The following is a 25936-nucleotide window of genomic DNA, read 5'->3' on the forward strand; positions in this document are numbered from 1 at the left end:
TCTATTTTCAATGACAATACGTTGCATATGGCTTGCTGTTTTGTAATTTACTCATTATCCCTATTAGTGAAATACGAACATATGACAGCTTTCTCTGACTTGCCATGACTGGAAAATTGGGGAATATTGCTTACAGTTATGTCCTCCTGCAGATGGAGAACTGTACTCTGGCACAGCAGCAGACTTCATGGGCAGGGACTTTGCCATTTTCCGAACTCTGGGGCATCACCATCCCATCAGGACAGAGCAGCACGACTCCCGGTGGCTAAATGGTATGTAAAATGCACATTTCTCTGCTTACAGTCATCCAGCCATTAAAGGCTAGCACACAGCTCTGTTCCAGCAACATCTGTGACATATACACTCCTCTTTTATTTGGGGCAGAATTCTGCCTTAAACCAGTTAAACTAATCAAAAGTGATTTATAAAGAAGCATTTTTTGGTTTAATTACGCTGAGATTTGTGGAGTGTGATTAAATTTAAAACATACACAGACAGTATGAGCAGCATAGTCATGCAAGTTGGACAGAAGCTCAGGGCCTGAGGCATCAGCCACACATGAGCACCAAGTAGCTCCAGAGCCTTGGGCAGGATTGTGCTTTGTACAGGGTTTAATTTTGGCTGGATTGAAGGGGACGCTGGCCACATCCAGCTGAAAGTCACCCAGCAGAACTTGATGAGCAAGCCAGAGTTGTCAGGAGTTTGGAAAATAAAAAAGGGTCCTGGGGATTCCAAGTGGTTTGGTTTCCAAATATCCAACAGTTTAGCAAGGCACAATTTCTTGCATTATTGTATGGATATTAGCAATCAAGCCTGTGGTTGTTTATTTGCATGTCTGAGGCAGGGAAGATAGTTTCAGAGGAAATTTGATTTTGCCTTCATGTACCAATATACTTTAGAATGCATCTGAGTACTCTATCCAAGTTCTACTGAAGTCAAATTTACAATAGCTCAAATGGAATTACACTTGGCTTTGGCTATACAAGGATATGAGCATTTTCAAAATGAGAATTCATTGTCTGAAAAAGCTGACATTTGAATTAAGTAATACTTACTGTAGTTGCTGAGTTAATTTAAATTTTAATTTTTTAAGTGTTAACTAGCTCTACTTTGGCTGTACATACTGCTTGCACCTGCACTCCTGTTTTTGAATTCACAAATTATTTTATTCTTAGACATTTTTTGCTCCTAGCCATATTATTTATGTCTCTGGTGAGGTTCAGGCTTTCTTATGTGGTTTTACAATGTAGTGCAAACTGTTCACACAAATTTTAATGTGTAAGAGCAGAGTATGTTTTAAAACACAGTTTGTTATTAGCTAGTCAAGACCTTCTAATATCAAACTGGATATCACATCAGCTGTATATACAATCCATAACAACATCAGCCCCTGACTCATAATTAAAACCACAAGATGCTCTTGCAAGTTGGATTAACTCTATATATAACACACATTGGATGCACATATGACATAAGTGTCTATCTGACAAGTATGGATATGTATTTTAATATTGCGAGTTTATGAATCTGATGCATATCCTCTTAAATTTAGTTTTGCTGCAATTCATGTGGACAGCTATCTGTCTGGAGAACTGATTCAGGTCTACAGCATTTCAGCTCTACAATCTGTGTTATCCAGTAACACAAAAATTGTATTCGTTGGGTTATTTTATTATGACAGTAAACAAGATTTCTGGTCTTCAGGAAACAGTAAAGTACAAGGGTTATAGGCATAACCATCTATCTTGATACCTGGTAGAGCAATAATGTGTTAAAGATGACCAACATCAACTTCAGTTATGAGAGTCATGATGACACTTTAAACCCAGTCATGCAAGCAAAATCTGCTTTTGTGCAGTAGATTTGCACAATGACAGCTGAGTCAGGAGGATTTATGCAGTGGGAAAATGCAGCCATTGTCCACAGGCCCTGTACTTCCCTGCTGAAATCGTGTCATTCCGTTGTGGATTCGGTTATCAGTCTTTCAGCGCTCCATGTGAGAACGGCTTTTCCCAAATTAGCACTGAGGTTACATCTGACAGGGCAGAAACCACAACTGCTCTGTGCTCAAGGTGGGGAGCTGATGAACCTCAAGCTTTCTTGAATTTAAGTATTTTACAAAATGAGCATAACAGTAGAAAGAGCATTTTTTGTATCCCAGGGTGAAGGTGATTTCCAACTCTGAAATAAAATTCTTGCACTATATTCCTGTATGGAAAGTTTCAAACTTAATTTAAAACAAGATAAGAATCAAATTGAAACCTTTAGAAATTATTCTTATAACTGTCCATAATTTAATAGAGAACGATCCTTAAGTACATTTTTGAAATCTCTCTCTCTGCTGCAACTTAATACATTTACCTTCCTAATATGGAAAGATTGGCCTAAAATCTGCACTACAACATTCCTATTAGAGGCTCTGAGGCTTTACTGTTAATTTCCCAGTGATAAGATCCTGGCAGCCTTTCCACACAGCTCTCCTAATTTCAGCATCTCGCATGGAAATCCAAAAGTGATAATAGTTCAGGTTTGAAACTCTGCAGGCATGCCAGTCCTTTGATAATTGCTTGTAATTTGTCATTTTTCTTTTTAAAATATAATTATAAAAGAAGCTCTGTGTTTGCATGTTGTTGAAGTGGATATGCTTTTAATGAAACAAGCTCTCATTGAAGATTGAGGTGTTCACTCCTTTCTTAAAGATCTATACAAACTATTTTTGAACCTTAAGTTTGCAGACCTTTACAAGTTTTTTAGCAAATACATGGCTTTCTGTGTAGTGGTGGGTTTTCTTTCCTAGTTGTTTTTTACAGTGTGCTTAGCCTCAGGTAAAAAAAGCAGTATTCTAAGGGGCATATACTGAAAGCTGCAAGAGTTCTGATCAAACTCAGAGACAAATTCTCATCTCTGGAGAGTTTAATAGTTAGGTGATGAGATATCCAGTTCTAAGTCCTTACTAGTGTTTACTTCAGGCAGAGCAGGAGCTAAATTGCTTTTTCCATACTGAGGCTAAGGTCAGAGCTGACAGGCTGCAGAAAACACAGCTGATTGGTACCAAAAATGGAGAGGAGGAGACAGTTGCACGTGAAGGGCTTGTGAACTTTTCCCAGAAATTGTCTTGCCCTGAACTGGCATAAAAGTAGAACAACATTACACAGAGTGATTAAGTTTTTGGGATTTAAGAAGGAACACAGAGTTACTACAGACATCACACAGTCACATTTTGGAGATGCTCAACCTTCTTACAGAAATAGTATGTTTTGGGGAAGAGAACTGTGCCCAGCCTAAGGGAAGGTGCTGACCAGCAGCTCTTAAAGACTTCTTAAGTCTCTTAGAGATATTAAATACTCACAGGCTTCTAAAGCTTTCATTTTGTATAAATAATTAAACAGTCACCAAGCCAAATAAAACAAGGGAGACTGATTCTATAGCCATGTAGTCAGGGCATTCATCTAGAAGCTAGGGAACCATACATCAGTCACTGTAGCAATGTATATTTAATTATTGATACAGAGTTGGCCAGATGTGACAAGGAAGCATTTGCAAAAACACAGTAAAAAAAGCTGGTGCTCAGGGAAGTCATCTTGGACAAGAAAAGCTGCAGTTCAGTGCCCCAGACTGAATCATGTGCTTTGTTATAAGCCATGTTTATGCACGCTTGAACATTACTGGCTCCTCTGGTACGTGCATGGAGTTTTCTCTGCACAAAAGAAACTGGCAATCTTACTCAGTCCCAGTGAGGGTCAAGAATTGTTTTGAACTCTCAGAGAAAAAAAAATTTGAAGTTGAAAAAAATTTTTTGTTCAACTTTACTATAAGGAACTATGGCCTTGATGTCACACATAAACCTTACAAAGTCTTGCCTATTGGCAAGTACACGATTCCCTTTAAATGTGCCATTGCCTCTCATAGTTCAGAGGCATAAAGTTACTTTGAAGAAGCATGGATCGTGTCCTGCTTCCATGAACTGCTGCAGAAGTTAAGAAAAAAGATGAGTAGAGTGCTGTGCAGGTGGGAGCAGCTTTCCCTGGTGCCAGGGAGTTCCCTGCTGCAGAGATGCTGTGCACCATCCCCACGCCTTCCTGCAAGGGCTCAGGGCATGGCTGCAGGCAAAAAGGCAGAACTGGCAGTGCAGTCTACCAGAGCAAATGCTGAGCAATGCAAAGGCAGTGCACACAAGGCAGTTTTCAAGCTGAAGATTAGAGGAGTGGAAGGAGAGAGCTTAAAGCCGCTCTCATCTTCTCTGACTTGAGCACAGGGGATCTGGCCTTAAATTGTGAACATTTTGTAAAATGAATAGCCATAAACATTTATTTTAAAAGCAAAGCAGGATTGGGCTGGGCAAAATCTGAAAGGAAATGAAATCACAAAAGCTGCATTAGGATAGTATTATGAATCAGGTTTGCACCCCAGAAACACTGGCCTCACTCACCCTCTTTACTAGACCAGGGGTTAAGAGAGATTGTCAGTCTGGATTTCCAGACTTGGCTTGGAATTTCCTTGCTTTTTATGGGTTTAAACCACTCTATGATATTATTTTAGCATACTTTCCATGGCTTAATTTTTAAAGTGGAATAGTAACTGTGCTTAGTTCCCTGAGGTTATTGTCCTTGGTAATCTTTACTTTACAGTTACATAAACAGCTGAGAGTTATAGAGGCTGAGCGACTGTTCAATAAAAAAGAAAATGCCTTCTTAAATTTAACAGGGTCCAAGGCAGGAAACATAGGTTTGATACTCTCCTGGCATTCAAACAGACCTGTAGACATCACTTTGTGTAGTTTCCACTTCAGACACTTTGTTGAATGTCCCAGCATTGGCATTACACGCATGATCTTGAGTATGTATGTATTGCACAGTAGACTAATGTCTGCAACAGAAAGAAAAGATTGAAGATATTTTACAGGATTTTTACTTCTCTAATAAAATGCATTAAATGCATCAAAATGTTAGAAATTAATTACTCTTGCTGAGACTTGGGTGTGTACATGTTCTGATCTCTGAACCTATAATTAGTCTTTGGTCAACCACACCAAACCCTTTTCCTAGTTGTACATAACCACTGATGGCCCTTCTGCTGTGCCACTCCCTTGTTCCTAAATGCCTTTCCTGCTTCCCTGTTTCCAGCTCACCTCATGCACATTCTCAATCCAGATATACAGCATGCAAAATACAGGTATCAGCTGTGGGAAGGGGCCACAGAACCCAGCTATCCTGGTACCTGGGGTTGTTTCATAAAATACATCTAAGGTATTATTGGAGGAAGGAGGTCAGTGATGCTACAAATACAGTAAATCTCCATCAAGAGAAGAGCTGTTTAAACAAAGGACATTACAGAAACAAACAAACAAACAAAAAACCCCATGAAATCAAAAACAAAACTGTGAACTGCGAACTGCATATGAATTTATTTAGTCTTCAGATTAGAAGTCTTGAAATATGATGGGAATGAAATTAGAAAAAGCTGTCCAATAGAAGTAGTCAGTGAGGCAGCCTAGCTGGTTTTCAGAGGAACTCAGGTAACATTTTATGTGTTATTATATAGCACACTTGCCTGGCATCCCAAGAGACTACAGTGAGTAGACTGAGAAGCCTCTTCCAGGTCTGCATTACCCATGAATTTACAAGGACATATTTAAACAACCTTATGAGTGAAAACACTGAGGGAATTTTTTTTGTGTCTTTTTTTTTTTTTTTTTGTTGTCCTTTTGCTGTTAATTTTCCTGTGAAGGGATCTCTTGCATTTAAAATAGGCATTTCTATATTTGAGCAGGTGATACGTCCTGTCATGCAGGCTGCAGTGTGGACTGAGTTCCACACTTTCCCTCCACGGCTTGCAGAAGAAGCATGAGCAGCTCCGACCCTTGTGGCACAAAACATGTCCAGATATGCAAGCCGCATTTCTCACTCAATAAGTCCTCCCACCCCCCCATTCCCACTATCTCCATTGCTAAGAATAGTAATAAATAATTTCACAGTGATAAATTCCATGTGTGACAAATGCTAATGTCACCGAACACAGTGCTAGGAAGTGCTCAGAAACTATGGTGACGGTGGCATAATACTGTGAACAGAATGGCACACAAACTCAATTTACAAGGTTTGTTTTTTTTTTTTTCTCCTTAAGTCTGTAGATCCATATTTGAGAGATTGAGTATGAATTTTAATTTGTTTTTCTCATTGCAATCTAACAAGCTTTATCTATATACATATTTTGTTACTACCAATTCTTTTTTTCTTGGAAGAAATGAATAATTTTTGAAATCAGAAAATAAAGGGCTCTTTCTTATTGCTATTACTAGATATTTATCCTGTCCCTAATCTGAAATAGTTACAGGTCAGGAAGCCAAAGGCCCTGCTGAACACTTGACCAGAAGATTCTCATGTATTTGAACCAATTGATTCAGTTGAACCTGTCTTAAAACTATTCCCTGTATCTTTAAACAAAATAAGAGAAGCATTTGGTTCAGAAATCAAAGACCAAGTAGCAATTAGAATGTGCTTAACAGTTTCTGTGGATGTGAGAAAGGTCATGAAGATGGTAGGTGAAGACAAGCAGAAATAATAAAATCTTCCCATCAAGTGGCCTAAATGAAATTATTTGAAATCATTCTAGGAAAGAGATCTTCTTTCTCATTCTCTATCCCTCCCATGCCCCCTATAATTTGGTAATTTTCTTCATTAAATATCAGTGCTGTGGATGATATTTTGTTTTGTTTAGGTTGAAAAGATGGTAAAAGTAGCCAAAGGACAAGTTTTGAGGTTGGAGTGGAAAAAGCGGATAGGAAAGATGAAGCAGCAGAGAACATTCTCCTAGTCTGACTGTACATTCTGAAGCCTTCCTGACGCTATAGAGAATATGGCCTGGAGCAGGAAGACTTGCATCAGTTGGTCTGAACAATAGCCACAGTGTGCTCCAGGAACTTGGATACAAGTTAGTCCAGGAACCTGACTTAGGACATGTGTATTTTACATGGTTAACCATGGGCTCATTTATGGGTTTTAACTTGGTCAGCCTTACTATCCACACCAAAAAAATGTAATAGCTGGGAGTGCAGATTAGAAGCCATGCTTTGCTGCAATTCATTCATTCTGTGACTCTCTTTATAGTGCATATAAGATCAAAAATAGTGGGAGAGCTTAGAGTTCTTTGTTCACTGTTTCCACTGGAGACCAGAGAAGTTTCTCTGCTGCATAAAATACAATTTTAGGAAAGAAGTCCATAGTTCTCAAAACAATTAGTGTGGGATATGACCCCAGTCCCAACCAGATCACTGCAGCATAGTCTTTCTAAAAAGAGACTTGCCAGTGATGGACAGTTTGAGATCTGCACTCGCTCTTGTGCACTGAGTTGGTCTACTGGTGATGTGCCTTAAAATTGCTAAATTTTAAGGTTTTGATTTCAATTGTGAATTGAAAGGTCAACATATCAACATATATCAGTTTAACAACCCAGTAAATCCTGATGAGTCTTGTGCTGGGGTGAAATCTGAGAGTGCAGCCATTCCCATCACCTTCTCTGGAAGGCAGTTGGATGAAAGAGCCAGAACAAGCTCTGGGGAGATTCTGGATGTGGATAAATCAATGTACCTCTGTACTGGGTAAAACTGGTGATCTCATTGAGGTGTTCAGATTCAAATTTGATGGTGCAGGTGAGTTGATATCTATCGTCATCCTTTAGAAAAATAAATCCAAGTTCTCTCTGCTTCTTTCAGCAGCAGGACCTGGTGTGTAAAATTTCATCTGCATGAGCACACTCCAGGAACACATTTAGTTGGAGGAGTAGGGCTCTGTGCCCTTCTCACAATGATAAAAAACACCTCAAATTTTCCAATTATCAATTGTCCCAGTGATATTCTATCTCCTCTAATGAGTGTTTTTTCTTTCCTTTTTTTTTTTCTTGTGCTAAGGATGGAATATTATTTCTATGGATTTATTTCAGTGGATAACATAGAGATGGCAGTGGATGGCTTTGTAGAGTCTGTCCACTTAAGGTGACAAATTTAGAATATTATTCCAGCAGTGGCAATAACCTCTACTAGAAAGCTTTGTGTACTACTTTTAGTTAATGTATAATTAAAAAGATAATTTCTATCTATCTGTCTATCTATCTATCTGTTACCCACATGCATCACTTCATAGGAGGACTCTCCCTTTTCCCTGGAGATAAATCTCAGTAGGAAAAAAAGAGTCATTTGTCCAGAAAAGGTATAGTGTTCAACTTCTAAGTTTGCATTTTTCTTTGCTTTTGGTACAGAACCCACTTTAAATTACACAACAGCAGTTTCTTTGTAATTATCATTTTTGCAGAGATCCAAATCAGCTTAAGCAAAAGCAAAGTTCAGATTAGGTGGCCAGATTCCAAAGACAAAGCCTCTGTGTTACAGACCTTGCAAATTCAAGTAGGTTTCCCATGATCTCTGTGAGAGCTCATCACAGCTCTGGTGCTTGAAAACCAGTGACTTTTAACTACCAAACTGTGCCTCCTTTCTTGTTCACAAAAGTCACTAACCAGTTTTTTCAGACAAGTTAAGCAGAAATCTGTTTGTAGGAGTCACGCAGCAGAATACTAATTGATTTAAACAAAGGAGGAGTGGGTCTGTTACAGCCCCCTTTATTGGGATATGACATACATCCGAATTTTCCTTTTGCATTCTTGTGTTGTTTTGTGCTTTTTTCCTTCTGCTCTAGCCATCAATTTAATGAGTGTTGACCCTGTCAATACCAATTTCCTCTTCTCAGGCCACCACGTTCAGAGTTTGGTGGGCATTCAATAGAGATTTACTGTTGACTGGGTAATTTGAGTTCATGTGTGTGGTGAAAAATTAGTGAGGAGAATTACCCCGAAAAGTGGATGCCATGACAATGCATGTCACCATGGTGTGACCAGCTCTGCTGACATAGGTTTCAAAAGCTCTCCCCCTGTGAAAATGGGGCCTGTTTGCAAATTAATTAGTTTCTGGCAGCAGCTTGATTGTTGACCCAAAGTTTGTAGAGTGGAAAAACAATCAGATTAGTGTGTTCAATATAAAGGCCCAGCGCGGCGCTCGAGTGCAGTTTGCCAAACTGTTGAAGCCGTGAATAGACTGAAACAAATTCTTCTTTGAGAAGCCAAGGCAAAGGTTAAGTGTGATGTGACTGGAGCACGCTGGCCATGGGGCGGTGGGGAGAGAATCAAAGGTTTCAGCCACACAAAAATGGAGAGTGCTGAGCGAGTTGCATTGAATTTAATGAAATTCACAGCTTCAGACGCAGAAGTGTTTGGCAATGTTTTAGTCTGTGTTAAAGGGAGAAATAAGATGGCTTTGTTTTAAGAAGTTTTCTTTGTACATCCATGTGGGACACCAGGGACTGAGCCTCTAAAGGGTATTAGAGAGACTTCCTGAGCCTGCACGCAATTTCTAAGCACCTGCAGACTGAGGTTTGTACCAGTACCTCCCACTCCCCACCACACACCAACTCCCTTTATCTCCAATGATTCAGTCCAAGCTTCCCATTCATCACCTCCAACATTTGGACAGGGTTTTGCTTTTAAGTAGTTCTCATGCATGGGCTCATGGACAAGTATGTTAGAAATCCATGCTTATGAAAAAATGACTGGTTAAACCTTGTTATCGAGGTAGTGAGTCAAAAGATAGATACTAAAAGGTACAACAGACCAGATCTGTAGCTGACAATACATGACAATTACCTCTATGCAGCCAAGATCTGATTTCTGATCTCATTATTGTGCTCATCTCATTTCATTATCACTCTTCATTCCTTCAATGGCTATTTTTTTACATATGCTTTTTTTTTTTACATATCATCATCCATTTTTGTCATTCAGCGTTGCTATCACCCTTGTAGTATTTTCTTTATATCAAACAATTCCTATGCATATTTAAAACTACTGTTTTCCCACTATGACAAATAGAGAGAAAGAAAATACCAGCTACTGGGAAGGAGCCCATGTTCATGGGCAGTTGAGGTGTCTTCTTTGGGAGCAAAGTCTTAGTCCTGTTGGCCTGGATCAGAATGCCTGGCAGACCCAAAGGAATGGGCCTTGGGAAAATATGAAGGGCTGCACACAGCCCACCACATAGCCCCCACCCCATCAATTAACTGAGATGCCCAGCAGAGTTAATGATGTGAGGACATGGCCCCCTGGTCTGTTCCCACCTCTTTTCCCCATTCCATAGAATTCCAGCTCTTAGCCTGCGACCTGCGCAAACTCTGCGGTTTGTTCTCGGTAATGGGGCTGAACCTGCCCCCTTCCCAGCAACATTCCTGAACCGTGAATTGCTTGTCCCAAAAGGCATTTAGTGCTGCTTGCAATTAACACAACTGATTGCTCAAAGCCATCACCTGAGGTGGCATGGAGCCAGCTGGAGGCGTAATTGGCTCCTTAGCTGGAGAAACATCCACTTCAGAGGGGAGTCTGTGACGATGGAATTATTAGTTCAGAGGAAGCCAGGTATCTGAATACCTGTTCTATGCATTAAAGCCTCCACCAGCACTAGGCACAGATGAATTATCACAGACTCAAAGCCTCCCTTTCTCTGTCTCCGGAACTTCCCCTTCCCTTTGTTCCTGAAATCATGCACATTTCAGCCTGAATATTTGTAGGGCTGAGTAATTGCTTTTGTTCTTTGGGTTATTTAATTACAAATCTCAGTAGATGACAGGTTTCTCTGCTCTAAAGGAAGACATCACATTTGCAGAGTTACAGAATCCCAACACAAATGTGTGTGGCAAATCAGTGACTGCAGATTTATTCATGCCCTCTGGGACCTGCACTGCCTTTTCAGCTTAGCATGCAATATGATTTAAATTACAGCTTGTGCAGAGCTGTGCCTTGGGATTACACTCCATGTTTCCAACTGTTTATAGTTCAGTGAGCTTTAACCTCTGTGATTCTGAAAATTAAATAATGTCACGGCTGATATCAAACTGATGGCTGGTACTAGAATGCTAAACACTGTGTAGTATTAAAAGCCTATTTTTACAACAAAGTGGAAACGTCAGTGTATTTAAAACATTGATATCACATTCAGGTAGTTCAAGAACACAATTCAAAAGTTACACTAGCATAGAATGGCAAAGCTAATATTAAACTCTATTATCAAGGATAGTGTTTCAACTCCTGTGTTTAACAGACGTGTGGCTGTGGACTTTACTAGAGCAGGACTGAGCCTGACACAGAGCTTTGTGATGACACAAAGACTTGTAAGATCAATAAATGTAGATAGACCATCTGTTGTGGTTAAATTCACATTTGTTAATTCCTTGTAGAAGTTTCATTATTTCTGAAGTACTGTGATACATCAAGTGTTACGTCTTGAAGACGTTTTTGTGCTGTAACTGTAGACATCTTAATATTTCTGTAGGCTTTGAAGAGGAGCAGAGGAAACACCTAATTAGAAAGTTCTGTATTTAATATGACATATAATTTCCCTTCAGATTACATTCCATTATTTGCAAGGGTTTAATTGATACAAAAACATTGAGATTTTTTTCTGAGATATAGTTCTGCAAACCCATGTTTCCAGGATAGAAACTGTTCCAGTCCCACTTGAGCCACTTCACCCTGTTCCTCCCCAGGCTCTGTCAAGGCAACACTGCGAAACAAAAGGGTGAAACTGATGTCACCAACAGCATCATTTGGGCCACAGAGCCTCATTCATGACTGTAGTGTAAGGAAGGGGGAGCAGGAAGAGAAAAGGACAAATGGCAGAGACAAATGGACACTTACTTTTCACTTGTAAAGGCAGCATGTTGGACTAAATAACAGAAAATAAAGAAGAATTCACACAATTTCAATTATCAGATATGATATATAGATCACAGACACAAAAAAATTTTGACAAGTGGTTCCTCATTTGATGCCTTTGAATTTTGACAGTGGAATAGATCCTGCACCTCCCATTTTGCTGCACTGCCAAAGTGATGCTTTTTGTTCCCGTTGACCTTTAGAATGCCCTATACTACTTATTTCAGGCTTCAATGTCCAGCTCTTAGTTATCAAAGTGGTTTCAGAAATATCCCATCCCTTGCTATTGCATTGAATTCCATGGGCTTGTGTAAATTTATCTGTTTTAAAGGGTGGCTGTTAAGTTTGATTTTTAAACATGTAGCTAAGTGCTTTTACATGCAATACAGTAAAAAAAAAAAAAAAGAAAAGATAAAGTGTATAGTAACATCTAAGAAATCAAAGTATGAAGGTGATGACCGGCTAATAGCTGATAGTCAGAAGCAGTGAATGCCATAGATGATATGCTGGTGTACAGATAACGTACAGTGTTATAACATTTCTTTTGAGAATCTCTATATCAGTCTCAAATGTTGTCCAAAAAACTGTTGAGAGTGACCCACCAAAACTGAGGCTGATAAGCCTTTTTTTGCTCTATTTCCCTCTGTTCTGAGATCACTGTATCACTGTGTCTATAGGCTGAATGTTTTTGTTAGTAAGGTGAGTTGCCTTGTGGTATTAGCAGGGAAAATTAACTCTTTCAAAGGCAAGGGTTAAACTGTAAATCTTTGAGACCACCATTTATTGTACAGCCTCCAGCAGAATTTGTTGTTCCAGAGCACTTAGAGTTGCCACAAACACCCTGAGTAAATGAGTACAAAATAGTTCCCTTTCTGATTTACCTTTTAAAGTGATAAGCTGGCCTGTGTTTTCGTCCTAGCTTATGGAACATAACATTTTTAACATATCTTTATATATATAAATTTAATTTCCTTTTGGCAGGCTTTAAAGATTTCTGTTCAGATAGGTACAGCAAGATTTTTAGGAAGATTTTGTTAGAGAATTTGGTATAAACAGAAACAAGATAACATTTCAGAAACAGCTTTTGTACAGATGATCATTCAGAAAAAAATCAGAAGAAAGGTTACTTTGAAGACTGGATTACATATTTTTCCCATTCACTGCACAGGTTTTATGAAATAGTTGCAAGCATTCAGTGATAATACATTGTATCTGTTAATCTTGCCGCATATCTGAGAATTGGTGTTTATTGATTTTTTTACTGCTCTTTGGGCAAAATCCAATATCCTTGTAAATCAGAAGTGTTCTATTGATGTCAGTGAGATTATTCATATTTCCTGAGCTCTAGAATAACATTTTTCACCCTGTAAAACTTGGTAGTCATGGGGCACAGCTCTCTTCAGCTACCCACTCCTCCAGTCTTTGTGTCCTGTTCTCCTGTTTCTCTAAAGCAACTTCCAGTAAGGGCAGAAAAAGCTCCATGGGAGAAGGTACAAAACCTTTCTATGTGGTATTTTATGTGGATCATCAGCTTTTTCACAAGATGGTGTAAATGGGTTGTCATTATCAATACTCAGTTCTGTTCCATGTTTGACATACTGTCAGCTTTAATATTTTGTGCCAGCCCTGTTGATAGCATTCTTTTAAAAAAAAATCCATTTCCCATTTATTATAGGGCCCATACTTTTTACTGCTTTACTTTTTTTTTATTACTTTTTAAATACTTCTGTTAAACTTTTTGCCAATTCCTCTCACTGTGATTTATGTATCACAAGCACAGTCCCCCCTCATTGCTTTTAAAAACACAAAAATTTTGAGTCTGAGACAATAAAATTTTCATTCTTAAAAGTCACAGAAATTGCATCAAATATTTTTAAGTGATGTCAGTGAATAATAATAAAAATTAAAATAGTGAAAATAAAAACCAGATTGCTTGTACAGAATTAAAGTATAAGCCAATGAAAAGCTGTTTGAGAACAAAACTTTCTGACAGGGCAGGTACTGTTGCAAAACTTTTCTATCTGAAGCAACTTCACAGTTTTCATCTCACCTGTGCTATCAAATACTTTTTTTTTCTTTTTTAATGAACAGAAGTAAGTTTCACACCAACAGTAAATGAGTACATTATTTCAGTTGTGCAAAACCCTGTTAATACCTTATGCTGACTGAAGCTAGATTAAGTTGGAAACACATAGTGCTCACGTGGCCGCTGAAAGAGGTTGTCATAACTGATGCTGTCACACTGAATACCTCAGGTTGTGCTGAGGGATTTTTCTTCCACTTACAGATGCCCTATTGCATTTTGTGTTGCTGTGCTACACGGACACATGAACTAAAACCAGTCATTCATCCAGACCTTTCCTCAGTTTTTGCTGCCATCCCTCATTAATCCCACTTTAATGGATTTTGTGTCAAGTTGCTTTACACTAGCTGTAAAATTTCATTAAGCCAACGAAATGTTTCTTGTAGTTTGACAAAATTACCTCAGTTCTTTAGCCAAATCTAAAGGATTTAACAAAGAATTTAAATTACAGGAGACTGGAAAGGTTAGGAGATTGCTGCAGGAGTTCTCCACTGGATGACTCCGTGGGAAGTGGCGTGGGCTGATGATCATTTCCAAATGAAGGAGCATCCCTCACGGAGTGTTGAGACTATGGTAGAGGCCTGTCCAGTTTTTGATGTGACATCAGGGAGATCTTTTTACAGCTACACAACCCCTTCCACACATTTCAAATTGAACGTGGCAGTACAAAATTTGGAGTTTTTCTTCCTGTTTTCATGATAGATGATTTTTGATGCAAAAGACATATTTTTTCACTTTTTAGGGAGAAAAAAGTAATATTTCTGTGGGCAAAGGGTTCTGGAGACAGGGTTGTACGCTGCATGGAGCTAGCAGAGAAATATTAGGAATTTAGCTTTCAGGAGACAGAGGCTGAAGATGTGCTTGTCAAGTCAGTGCTGTTCAGCTTTGCCAGTCGTACTGCTGAAGGCTGTCCCATTTTCCCTGCACTGGAATATGTTTGCCATGATAATCCCCAGCTATTCCTCACACTCAGCCAGGTATTTGCCTCCTGCAAAGTGCTGTGTCAGGAGTTTGGCTATAGCACATTCCCTCAGCCTTCCGCACGCCTTCTTGTGCCCTTAATTTCCAGGTGGCAAAGAGGAAGAATATTCCACCAAGACATAAACACACATCTCTCAGCATTCAGAAAGGCCTGAGAAAATCTCATTAATGGAGAGGAACAGGTTTTGGTTTCTGACTTCTAGGATCAGCTGCCATAAACTGCTTCAGCATCTCCGGGGACTTGTGCTCCACCTGTGAATCTTCAGAGCTTACAAAAGGCAGGCCTTCAGCATGGCTCTGTATGCCAAAAGTCTGTAACACCCCAAATCAGAAACATCTTTTGTCTTCAGTGCCTCCACGCTCCACTTCCTCCCCTAACACATCACGTCTCAGCATAAAGACTCTGGTATTTAGTTCTTGTCACTCATCCAGAGCTCTAAAGATGTAGGTTACACAGCTAAGGCACAGGCTTTCTAGTGTTTTTATTTCCAAACATCAATGTCAAAAGCTTCAGATAAATGACTGAGAGAGGAAGAAGCAGGCTCTTAGCTGGAACTCTCATTACCTTTAAGAAACAGAGAAAATTGAGATTAAAGTATTCCTAAATGCAGACAGTGCGCTGCAAGCCTCACTTTCTGTTCTGTGACGGACACTAGTTTTCTCAGTTGCCCAATTACTCTCTCTGAGGGACAAGTAAGTAAGTTTAAAATTAATTGTGTTGATAGATATACAACAACCATGAAACACTGTCAGAAATGGAAAAGAGGTGTTAATTTTGCTTGTTGTTCTGTAAGGAGATAATAATCACCTCTCTTAAATTAAATAGGGTGGATAGATCCATAAGCATTGTTTTGTGAGAAATCCAATTTATCTTGAGCATTAAGCTATAATTTTACTGAACTTTTATATTCACTTTTCTTCACCATATAATTAGTCTTTAACAAGGAATCAAAACTATTGTTGTCTCATTAGAACAAAGGCTCCAGAAACTGATAATTGCATCAGAGATCAACATTTTCTCCCTTCTGTTTCCTGTGGGAGCCAAAATGTTACTCCCAAGATATGTTCATGCTGAATTATGCCTCTAAGGCTGAGGAGATGAGGGATCTTGGGGTGGTGGCATTGTCTTGGCAGGTACACAGGGCTCATTTACAATTCTCCAGAGGTGCTGAGCACCCAAACTGGGGTTGTGCTCCCCTTACCCTGCATCACTGCCAGCCCCCGGTCCCAGCCTGGCCCTGCCAAGCTTTCCCTTCTGCTGGCTGCCCCCAGCATGGAGCATGAATGCTTTAGGATGTTACCACACACCTTCCCTTTCTTGCTTTTTGCCTCAAATATAGATCAGTAATTCCTTTAAAAAAACCAACCATTTAAATTCAATTTTATTGTCTCTCATAATGATAATGGTGCATGGATGACACTTATGGTCAAGCCACTGTAAAAGCCACAAGGGCTAGACTCCTGTTGCTGTATGTGTAAGTGTACCTTTGAGATGCAGAAGAATTTACACGTGTAAAAATATGGTGTGTCTTTTTTTAATTCATGTCTTTTGAGTGTTACAGTGCTGCTGCACCCATGTATTGAAATGACAGAAGAGTGATATGTTGTTGCTACTTTTAATACCTTTCATCCTTGAAAGTCTGTAATCCCTTTGTGTCACACAAGTCACCACTGAAACATAGCAGTTGGAATCTGCAGAGGAAGGGTTTGTTGGTTTGAGATTTTTTTTTAATTATGAAAAGAGTTTGCAATAAAATATTTTTTTAAAGTACACTATTGAAATGAAAAGAAACTTTAGTTAAACCTTACACTTATTAGTGTGTTTTATAATCTGTCACACAAAAATTGCCTTTACTAATCCTTGAAAATTTGATAAAAAATAGGATATCACTTCTAAGAAGGAGAAACTAGCTGACATAACTAATGCACTACTCTAAGATCATCTTGACTCAAAGATAAGGCATTTGATGATTATCATCAGCCTTTAAAACTCTTTCTGAGGGGAATTTCCATTGCAAAATCAGTGAGGGACCATAGGGCTTTTTACCTTGTAATAGCTGCTGACAGCTTGATCATGCATGGCCTGAATGCCACACATCCTCCTGACTTTGTAAACAGCGTCTTTAAATGACATCTCTACTCTGTGGTCTGTCCTTTCTGTGTTAGCATCTGACAATAAGTTACCACAAAACCCTCATATTAGCTCCATAATAGCCACAAGTTATCCCTTGTGCAAACAGCGTTCCAGCTTTGAGGATGTGGTCTGATGTGGCCATCCGTGTTATTGAGGAGCTTCACTGGAAGCAGTGAATCCATGAGAGCTCTGCTGCATTTTCCTGAGTCCACAGCAGCAAGGGGAATGTGAAAGTTGAGGAATTTAAATGAAGGGACTTTGAGAGAACACCACTAAAAGCTTTGTTGTTTTGTAAACTGCATTCGAGTGTGTAAAACCACAAACCATCTTAGCTCTCTCATCACCACATATTAACAGCTTTGTCCTCTGGTGACCTTGCTGAGGCAGAAGCTCTGCTCTGCACATTTGTGACTGGAGCTGCAGCTCTCTTCTCTGTGGGTAGTGGGGCTTCACAGTGAGAGCAAGTCCAGATTTTGTGAGGACAGTGTTTGGTTCTCTGTGCTGGCTCCCAGCGGACGGGTGCTGTACGTGGTTATGAAGCCTGGAGTAGCTGTCTATTTTTGTTGTTGTTAAATTTTTAATTTCATCTTCTCTAGCCTTCCTCTCCTCAGGGTCCCAGTCACCCTCTAGTACTTTTCATTAAATTACAGCAATTGCAGTTTTACTGAGCATAAAATTTCCCTAGTTTCCTAGAATTTTCTTGCAGTGAACTGATAAATTAGTAATTTTGACCATAAATATACAATAATCCAGTTCAAACTCTTTACAAAGCATTTCCTAAGACAACTGCCCTTTGGTTCTTGTCAAGTGATGAAGAGATGACCCCAGCTTCTGTTCCTTCAGCTTACTCAATCTTGACAGCTAAAGGTAATTTCTGTGCCTTCAAGTTTATAGATCTTCATTAAAATGCTAATACAATTCACTTAGAAAGCCAATCTCTGACTTTTATTGTTTCCTGCTCTTGGGTGCGTGAGTGTATTTGTGCGGTTATTGTTGCTAAAGAGTAACATTTGTTAAAGAACCGGTGCAGATCGATTTACCTTCGCTTTCCCTCAACCTGAAACGCTGAGACAGGCAAAACATGTTTCCATTACTTAAATAAGCAAACAATGGCAAATAAATCATAAAGGCAGCTGGACCAAGGTGTCGTTTTCATAAAGAGCCAGATTTCTCAGGAAGGACAGTTTAATGGGCTGCTGCCAGAGAAATGTCTGCTGAGCTGGTAATTGCAGGAGGGCACACAAAGGTGTCATATGGGATCTGAGGGGCAGCACCACAGCCAAAACAACTGGAAAAAGGAGACTGAAAAAGGTGTGGACTTTAATAATTTGCTTCTTAAAGGCTGATTGTTTTAAATAAAAATCTAAGTTTTTATTTTTAGCTTGTTCACTTTGGCTGCAAGATCAGAGAAGTGTTTTTAGCTGTAATTTTTATTTTGATCGTGTTTGTGCTGTGGCTTTGTTTCTCCTTTGATCATGCTAAAACACGTTTCAGAAATGTTTGTTTGATGTATGCTGTTTTTTAAAGCAGTCTTCTACATTGTCTGCCTGTGTTTTTTAAAAGCAATGAATCATTGCAAAATATTTGCTGTCAAATTATTTCTTAAATCCATTTTCCCAAAACAAGCTTTCTGGACTTCGAACCAATGGGAGATTACTTTCAAACAAGAATGTGTTGAACTGTTGCTACAGCATTTCTGAGGGCTATGTGGATTGGAGGCAGTTTTAGGGTTACAGAATACTCCATAATTCATACTCAGAAATTTGAAGTCATTCCGTCTACCCCCAGTAGCTGCAGTGCTATTTTTACACCAGTAACACTTTTACAATTGTTACTGGTGGGTTTGGATCAAAGTCCTATTTCCCATTCAGTAAAACTTGCTTGAAGTTCATTCCAGCATTTCTTTCGTGGCTGTGTTGTGTTGTATGTATGAAATAGGTCAACCCTGAGTGAATTATTTTAAACTTCCCATGGGGACCCCTTGATACCAAACCTGTTTAAATTTGCAGGGCAGGGCAGGGCAGTCTCGATACTTGAACGTACACATTCATGGATGACATTCTTTCTTCTGCTGCATGGGTGAGCAATTAGGAGAGCCAAGGAGAAGTCCCTTATTCCCTCATCTGTGGATATCTCCCTTCCAGCCCTCAAAGAGGAGCAGTAAATAAGTGCTGTGCAGTCCGTGGAGAGGGCTGTGTTGCGTGACTGCTGGCCATCTGGCTGATTGATTCATCAAGACCCTCAGCAGCCAGCAGTGAGCATGGTCTGAAGCCCTGGGGTTGAATGCAAGTGTGCATCAAGCCTCAGGCAAGTCAGACAGCCCCTGTGCTAGTGGAACAATAAAGAACACACTACAGATCACTGGTTCTTAGCTTTATAACCCATGAAATTATCAAGCACTTTTCTCTCCCTCTCCCCACACATGGTATCATGATGTTGTTTCTGTAACCACTACATTCATTCTAAACAGAAATTAATCTATTTCTATATGCAACAAAGCACATGTGGCCTTCTTCATTTATTTGGTTCACTGCGTAGACATAAATCTGTTAGATGGAGGAGGGGGAAAAACTCAAGCACCACCAGGTAACAAGAGCAGGGGCCCTCTAACACGAAGAACCACTCTTTTATTGACTAAAACATATTGATTTAACTAGATGGAAAAACAATCCAAGGTGTGCTCAGTAAGAAATGCTGTTCAAGAAAAGCTGTTCCATGATGTACAATGGATGTGTTTCTAATACAAGGTTGTGTGACTACTTCATTTGCAGGGATGTAATTAGGATTATTAATCACTCATTGAAAATCTGAATCCATCTCAGATGAGCACTGTAAGAAGTGTATGCAAAGCATACTCCAACATGCTCTAGCTGTGGCATTAGTTTTATCTGCCTGCCTCACAACCCTCTTCTCTGCTGGCACTCTGACAGAATCATTTAAAATACATATTTTCAATTTATTCAGCTATTTTTCTATCATTGTTGTGTCAGTCCTGCTTTAATACTAAACTGTCTTACTATTTCTGGTTCACTTACAAAATTATGAGAGGGAAAGAAAAGAATAATAATATGCTAACCGAGGGCAAGTTTACATAACCAGTGCTATATCAGCAATATTTTTGCCTCAAAATGGGGCTCCCCACAGAATCTTCATAGGCCAATGTAAAGTTAGATTTTTGACACCTGATAATATAGTGATTTATTTTAGAACTTGATCTCTTGTGATTTACAAAACCCATTGTGCTAGAAACAAATCATTCAGCCATTTGGGAATGTGTTTAGGTTTTGGTTGAATATTTTTTTTTACCCTTTTTCTTTAAGCCCTTAAGGATGTAAAAACAACATATTCAGAAAAGAGGTTCTCCAGAGCCAGTAGCCAAGAACAGTGTCTTCTAATGGGTATCCTCTTTCTCTGATGAATCCTTCCCCAGACTGCAGTGAAGAAATTTTCAAGCTTTAACCCTTGTTTCTTGAAATTCAAGTTGCATGCAAAGCCCTAGTATATCACATAAAAAGTAGTTAAGATATTTTTTATCTTGTGTCAGTGTAACTTGAAGGCTATTAAATGCACACTAGAAAGAAAGGAAGGACATTTAATAGCTTGCATTACTGGGGTTTGGGGTGGAGAGCTTAAGATCTCAGATTTTTCATGTCCTCAGATGTCTAAAAATGTTTGTTTTAAGAGACAATAGGTGGTAGACACAGTTTCACAAAGATCTGATGTGTGGCCTGTGTTGTTCAACACATTCATAAATAACCTGAAAAAGAGGTTGAATGAGAAGTTGGCTTTTTTTCACATGAACCTAAGTTATTCCACAGAGTGAGACAGAGGAAGACTGTGAAGGATCACAAAAGGATCTTAAGGCAACTGGGTAGCTAAGCAATCAAATGACAAATTAAATTATTTTTGATGAATATGTAGTGATAAACCATGGGGAAAACCATGAGGAGAGCATGTCTATCTTCACATATAAAAGAATGGGCTATGGACAGAGCACCACCAATGAAGAGTGAGGTTCTGAGGTTATGGCATGTAAATTCCATGACAATTTCAGATTACTGTTTAGGAGCTGTCTAATCCATATTAACTGCTAGAAATTATTAGGAAAAAAAAGGAAAAAAGAAAAACTGAGAATTCAGCAAAGGGAATTGCTCCAGCCCTTGTTAAAGAGCATAGTTAATCCACATCTTGATCACTGAGCATTTTTCCAATACAGGAATTGAGAGGAACCAAATGAAGTTATTAAAATCAATGTTCAAAACAAAAATCAGAAGTAAATTTTAGTTCATTACATTATTTAGGTGAGGAACAATGTCCAAAAGGACGTGCTGAATTCTGGAAATGTTCATGGGTTCAAGAAGAAACTAGACAGATAACTGGATTGAAAGTCTATTGAGAGTTAACTAAGGACACAGAAGCAGCAAGTCTCAGGGAATCAGCTACATTGAAAACAGCTGAAGGAAAGGACTTGCTTGTTGGAGAATATTATTTGTAATCATCATATTCTTTCTTGTCTCAAATAATTACTTCTGGAGAATCTTGGAGGTTGTGTATTGATCTAAGTAAACTTTGATCTGAGCCAGTAGGGTCATCCTTCTGTACTTGCATATAAATATATACATGTATGCACCTACACACACAAAAAAATGAGAATATATACATATATACACACAGAGTACGTGATAATGCACACACGTACACACAAAATTATGCTGTATATACTCATATAATATAAACATCTAAACTTCTAAACTTCTGTGTGCATAACTTGTCGATGTGTCTTAAAAACACTGCCATCCTTAATAAGGCAATGGGTAGCACAGGCCAGCTAGTGCAAACTGGCAAAACATAGCAAAGTTCATTATTTCCATGACTATCTGGCAATAAAGATGTTAATACAGACACTAAAATAGCTTACAATTTCACATAGGAACAGGACTCTGAGTAGTTAAATATAGTTCTTCTACAGTTAATTATCCCAGCAGGATGTAGAATGGTTATGAAACAGATTGGTAAATCTGTTGGATATGCCTTCTTTTTCCAAATATAGTGAAAGATACCAGCTGAATTATCTCTGTAAAATACAGTGATGAGCCAGATGCACCACTGGTATGAATTTATTGATGTGAATTCTATAAAATTCTCTCTCCCAAAACTCCTTTATAGTATTTTTATGTAACCCATCAATATGTCCACATTATATGTATTTTTGCTAATTGATGTATCTTTTTTGGCACCAAATAAAGTTTTCACTCTAATAGTTAAGAAATAAAGTTAATGTATGTAAAAAAAAAAAACTTTACAAAAATGGCAAGACAAAGTATTTCAACAACTTGAGTAGAAATTCTACAATATATTTATTTTTTAAAAAGAAGACAAAAATTTGGGAATTTGGGGTATCATGGGAAGGTAGTATCAACCAAAATGTGGTTTTCAACTTAAATTTTTTTAACAGTAATGCACTAACAATTTATTAGGTGTAAATTTTTTTTAACTGCTAAGGTGACAACTTTACATTTGTCTCCATAATTCTTTCATTTTAATTTTGACTTATAGAGAAAGATTAACTGAAGTCCAGACATCCAAAGAAGAAGAAAAATGTCAGTAATAAATACACGGAATTATGAAACCATGCTGTAATGTTATACAAACATTTGTAAAGAGATTTCATGAACATTTAATTGCTCCAATAATAAAGTTAAGATTTGTTCATTAAATACCTGTAGCAAACACCTCTCTGTATTAAAGATAAGAGGAATGTAAATATCTGTCACACATTAGCAGGTGATGATGTTCCTAATATAGAAATACTTGCCATGGGATGCAATGACTGGGTCTTGGAAAGAAAAATGACAATTTATTTATGTTAGGAAGATAAACTACCCAGTTCATGCAGTAGTAATGTGCTCAATGGCATTGTCTTCTCAGATCCCAGATTTGTCAGTGCTCACCTGATACCAGAGAGCGACAATCCAGAAGATGACAAGATCTACTTCTTCTTCCGCGAAAATGCAATTGATGGAGAGCACACTGGAAAAGCCACTCACGCCAGGATAGGGCAGATCTGCAAGGTCAGATGATGGATTCTTGGTGTAATGCTGAATGCACTTGCAAGCAATTTTAGAAATTGTGTTTTCTCATCTGTTAACTGTTCAGTATTAACATTGGAATTAACTCTTGGATCATCCCAAGACATAAATAGCGTGGGGATGACATAGAGAAATCAATACCATTCAATTCTTTTTGGGGGGAAACTTCACAAACTATGATGTTTGGTTTAAAAATCGTAGATATCTTCTGAGGCTTAGAAAGTGTCTGCAAAAGAAGGTCTTTTTACAGGAAATGTGATACTTCCAAGTAGGCCAAAAACATTTGAAGAATTTGCTTTTTAAATGTTAATACCTTTCCATTCCCACATAAAACAGAGGCAAAGGAAGGGACAGCAAAATGATTGTTTAAGGTTAGCTGTAGAAATGGGCAGCCATTCCAAAGACCCTTACTGACTGCAAGATGAATCATTTGTCCACACCGATAAACGTCCAGATGGTTTTCTGACAGACTTCCAAAAAAATTTCAACATTAAAAATGTTGTAGTTTTGGCAGCTGTGGTTTTTACAGTAAAATTTTCTGTTAATCCATAAGCACAACTTCAGTTTACCTCCTTGAATTCAGAGGTTCCTACTTTTAAACCAATTACCCCACAAGCATGAAGTCCTCAGGATCCTTTGTTTCTACATTTTGTGGCTGTACAGCTGATCCCACTGTTCTGGCATTTTTGTCTACTTTGTTCCATTGCAAGTTTCATTTCTACTTTGTTGCTACCCAGTTAAGCATAATAAACACCCTCAGCTTTTCCAGGACATGGCAGACCAGGAGCTTTGGAGCAAGATATTCTGCCAATTTCTTTTTTCCCAGTGTTGATTATGTACAAAATTGTACAAAGTTATATAAAGAGATTTGAGGGTTTCTGTTTTTAAATTATGGACTAGTATGAAATATGACACAATCAATGTAAAATAAAAATAATTCACATTTTGTGTCTTTTCAACATAATGTTGCTTTTGTATGTAGAGGGTGAATTCTTCTCTCTTGTTTTCTCTAAATGTCATCTTATTTTCTATATTTTATCTCTACTCTGTTGATACTTGAAGGAAAGACTGTTGCTAAATATTAATGCAAAACACTTCTTTTATTAGAATGACTTTGGTGGACACAGGAGCCTTGTGAACAAATGGACAACTTTCCTCAAAGCACGTCTGATTTGTTCTGTGCCAGGACCCAATGGCATTGACACACACTTTGATGAACTACGTAAGTGGCAGAAATGGCTGGGAAATAGAATTGTCTTCAGGTATTACCTGCATGAATTTAACCTGATTTTCTTTTCTTTTTCTTGTTACCATTACAGAGGATGTGTTCCTAATGAACTCAAAAGACCCTAAAAATCCAATAGTCTATGGAGTGTTTACAACTTCCAGGTACAGAGCATATCATTTTCTTGCATGGAAACTTGGGTGGCTGCTGGTTTTAGAGAGGTCTCTTTGTTAAAAGTGTTTTTAAAAACCACAAAATTTTCTTAACCTTTGAACTGAGAAGTCAGTGTCAGTAAGAAGTAGTGAATTAGGTTTCTTTCTTATGAGCAGTGTACATCATCACCCTGAAGCTAGCAAACACAAAGACTATCAGTTTCTCAGGCTGCTCTTGCCATTGAATTGGCTTTTTATAGCAGGGATCAGCATTTGTAGCCCTTTACACACAGATTTGGAAAATTAATGCAAGCATAAATAAACTTGTTTGGGGGCAGTGTAAAATAGGAAATCTGTGGAGTGAGAAATTGGCTAGACAAGCAGATTTTAATAAAAAATATTGCTGAAATCTGGAAAGTCTAATGATCTTTCAAAGGTTCTGTTATTGAATCACATATAACTGTGACTTGAATGTTTTTGTTACACTGTGCTTTCACCAAGAACAAAATATACTTGTAGCTTTGGCCTGAGGAAGGTTTGCTGTACTGGTTGTATTGCCACATTTATCTGTGAAGGAAACAAGTTTTAGTTTCTAAATAAAAATAATGTTTCTAGTGATACCAGGCATAGAAAAGGGAGATTTACAAGTCCTTACTGTCTTCTGTAAAAAATGTCAGGGTAAGAAACAACACTGAAGTTTTTACTTGTGCTGCCCAAATGATGGAAGAGACTGCTAAAAAAATAGAAAAATGTAGAGTGTAGGAAAAAATTGAATTGTTCTCTAGGGAAAGCCTCACTGAAATTTACTCAAATCTGGGCTTTGGCCTTCTGGGGACAAGATGTTTTAAAGAGTGAAATAGCAGCCATCTGCTAAGGAAAATGTCTGGGAGATCATATCAGTTTTGCTGAACTTTGAAAGGAGTGAGTGAGGATTGCTCTGAGAGCGTGTCAGAGGTTTGATAATCATCACATGCAATAAATTAGAAAGCATCAAGCTGCTATTCCCACAGCTCTAGCGCTTGATTAAAGAAACTGATTTGATTCCTTCTCCCCTCATTTTCAGCAATATCTTCAAGGGATCAGCAGTGTGCATGTACAGCATGACTGATGTCAGGAGGGTGTTCCTGGGTCCCTATGCCCACCGAGACGGCCCCAACTACCAGTGGGTTCCCTACCAAGGGCGAGTGCCCTACCCACGGCCAGGAACTGTGAGTACTCACTGGGGAAACTGAGGAAAATATTTCACACATGACATGGTCCTTGAGCTGAGATCCAGGAAAGAAACTGACACAAATAACGAAATAGATAGAGTGGCGGAAGGGAAAGCTAACAGTTCCTCCAGGTCCAGAATGTACTGATCTTTTTGTAACATATGAAACTGCAGTAACAACTTTGCTTGGATTTTAATTTTGGCATTCGTATTAACAACTTCAAAAGAAGTTTTGGTAATGGCTGGAGAATTTTATTGAAAGTCAAGTGTTTCATAAATTATATTGCATTATCCTTTCCTTGGAATTAGGGTTT

General features: G+C 38.5%; 1 protein-coding gene across 1 annotated transcript in view; it reads left to right on the plus strand.

Annotated features, from left to right (window-relative positions):
- The window catches only part of SEMA3A (semaphorin 3A), a 165407-nt gene that overhangs the window by 104853 nt on the left and 34618 nt on the right, over positions 1-25936 (plus strand). The window contains exons 6-10 of the mRNA XM_059471669.1: positions 153-272; positions 22875-23017; positions 24143-24257; positions 24355-24424; positions 25476-25620. Coding sequence (XP_059327652.1) covers positions 153-272; positions 22875-23017; positions 24143-24257; positions 24355-24424; positions 25476-25620 — 593 coding nt within the window. The remainder of the gene's footprint in view (positions 1-152; positions 273-22874; positions 23018-24142; positions 24258-24354; positions 24425-25475; positions 25621-25936) is intronic.

Source organism: Ammospiza nelsoni, chromosome 5, assembly GCF_027579445.1.
Source record: "Ammospiza nelsoni isolate bAmmNel1 chromosome 5, bAmmNel1.pri, whole genome shotgun sequence".
Classification (NCBI taxonomy): domain Eukaryota; kingdom Metazoa; phylum Chordata; class Aves; order Passeriformes; family Passerellidae; genus Ammospiza; species Ammospiza nelsoni.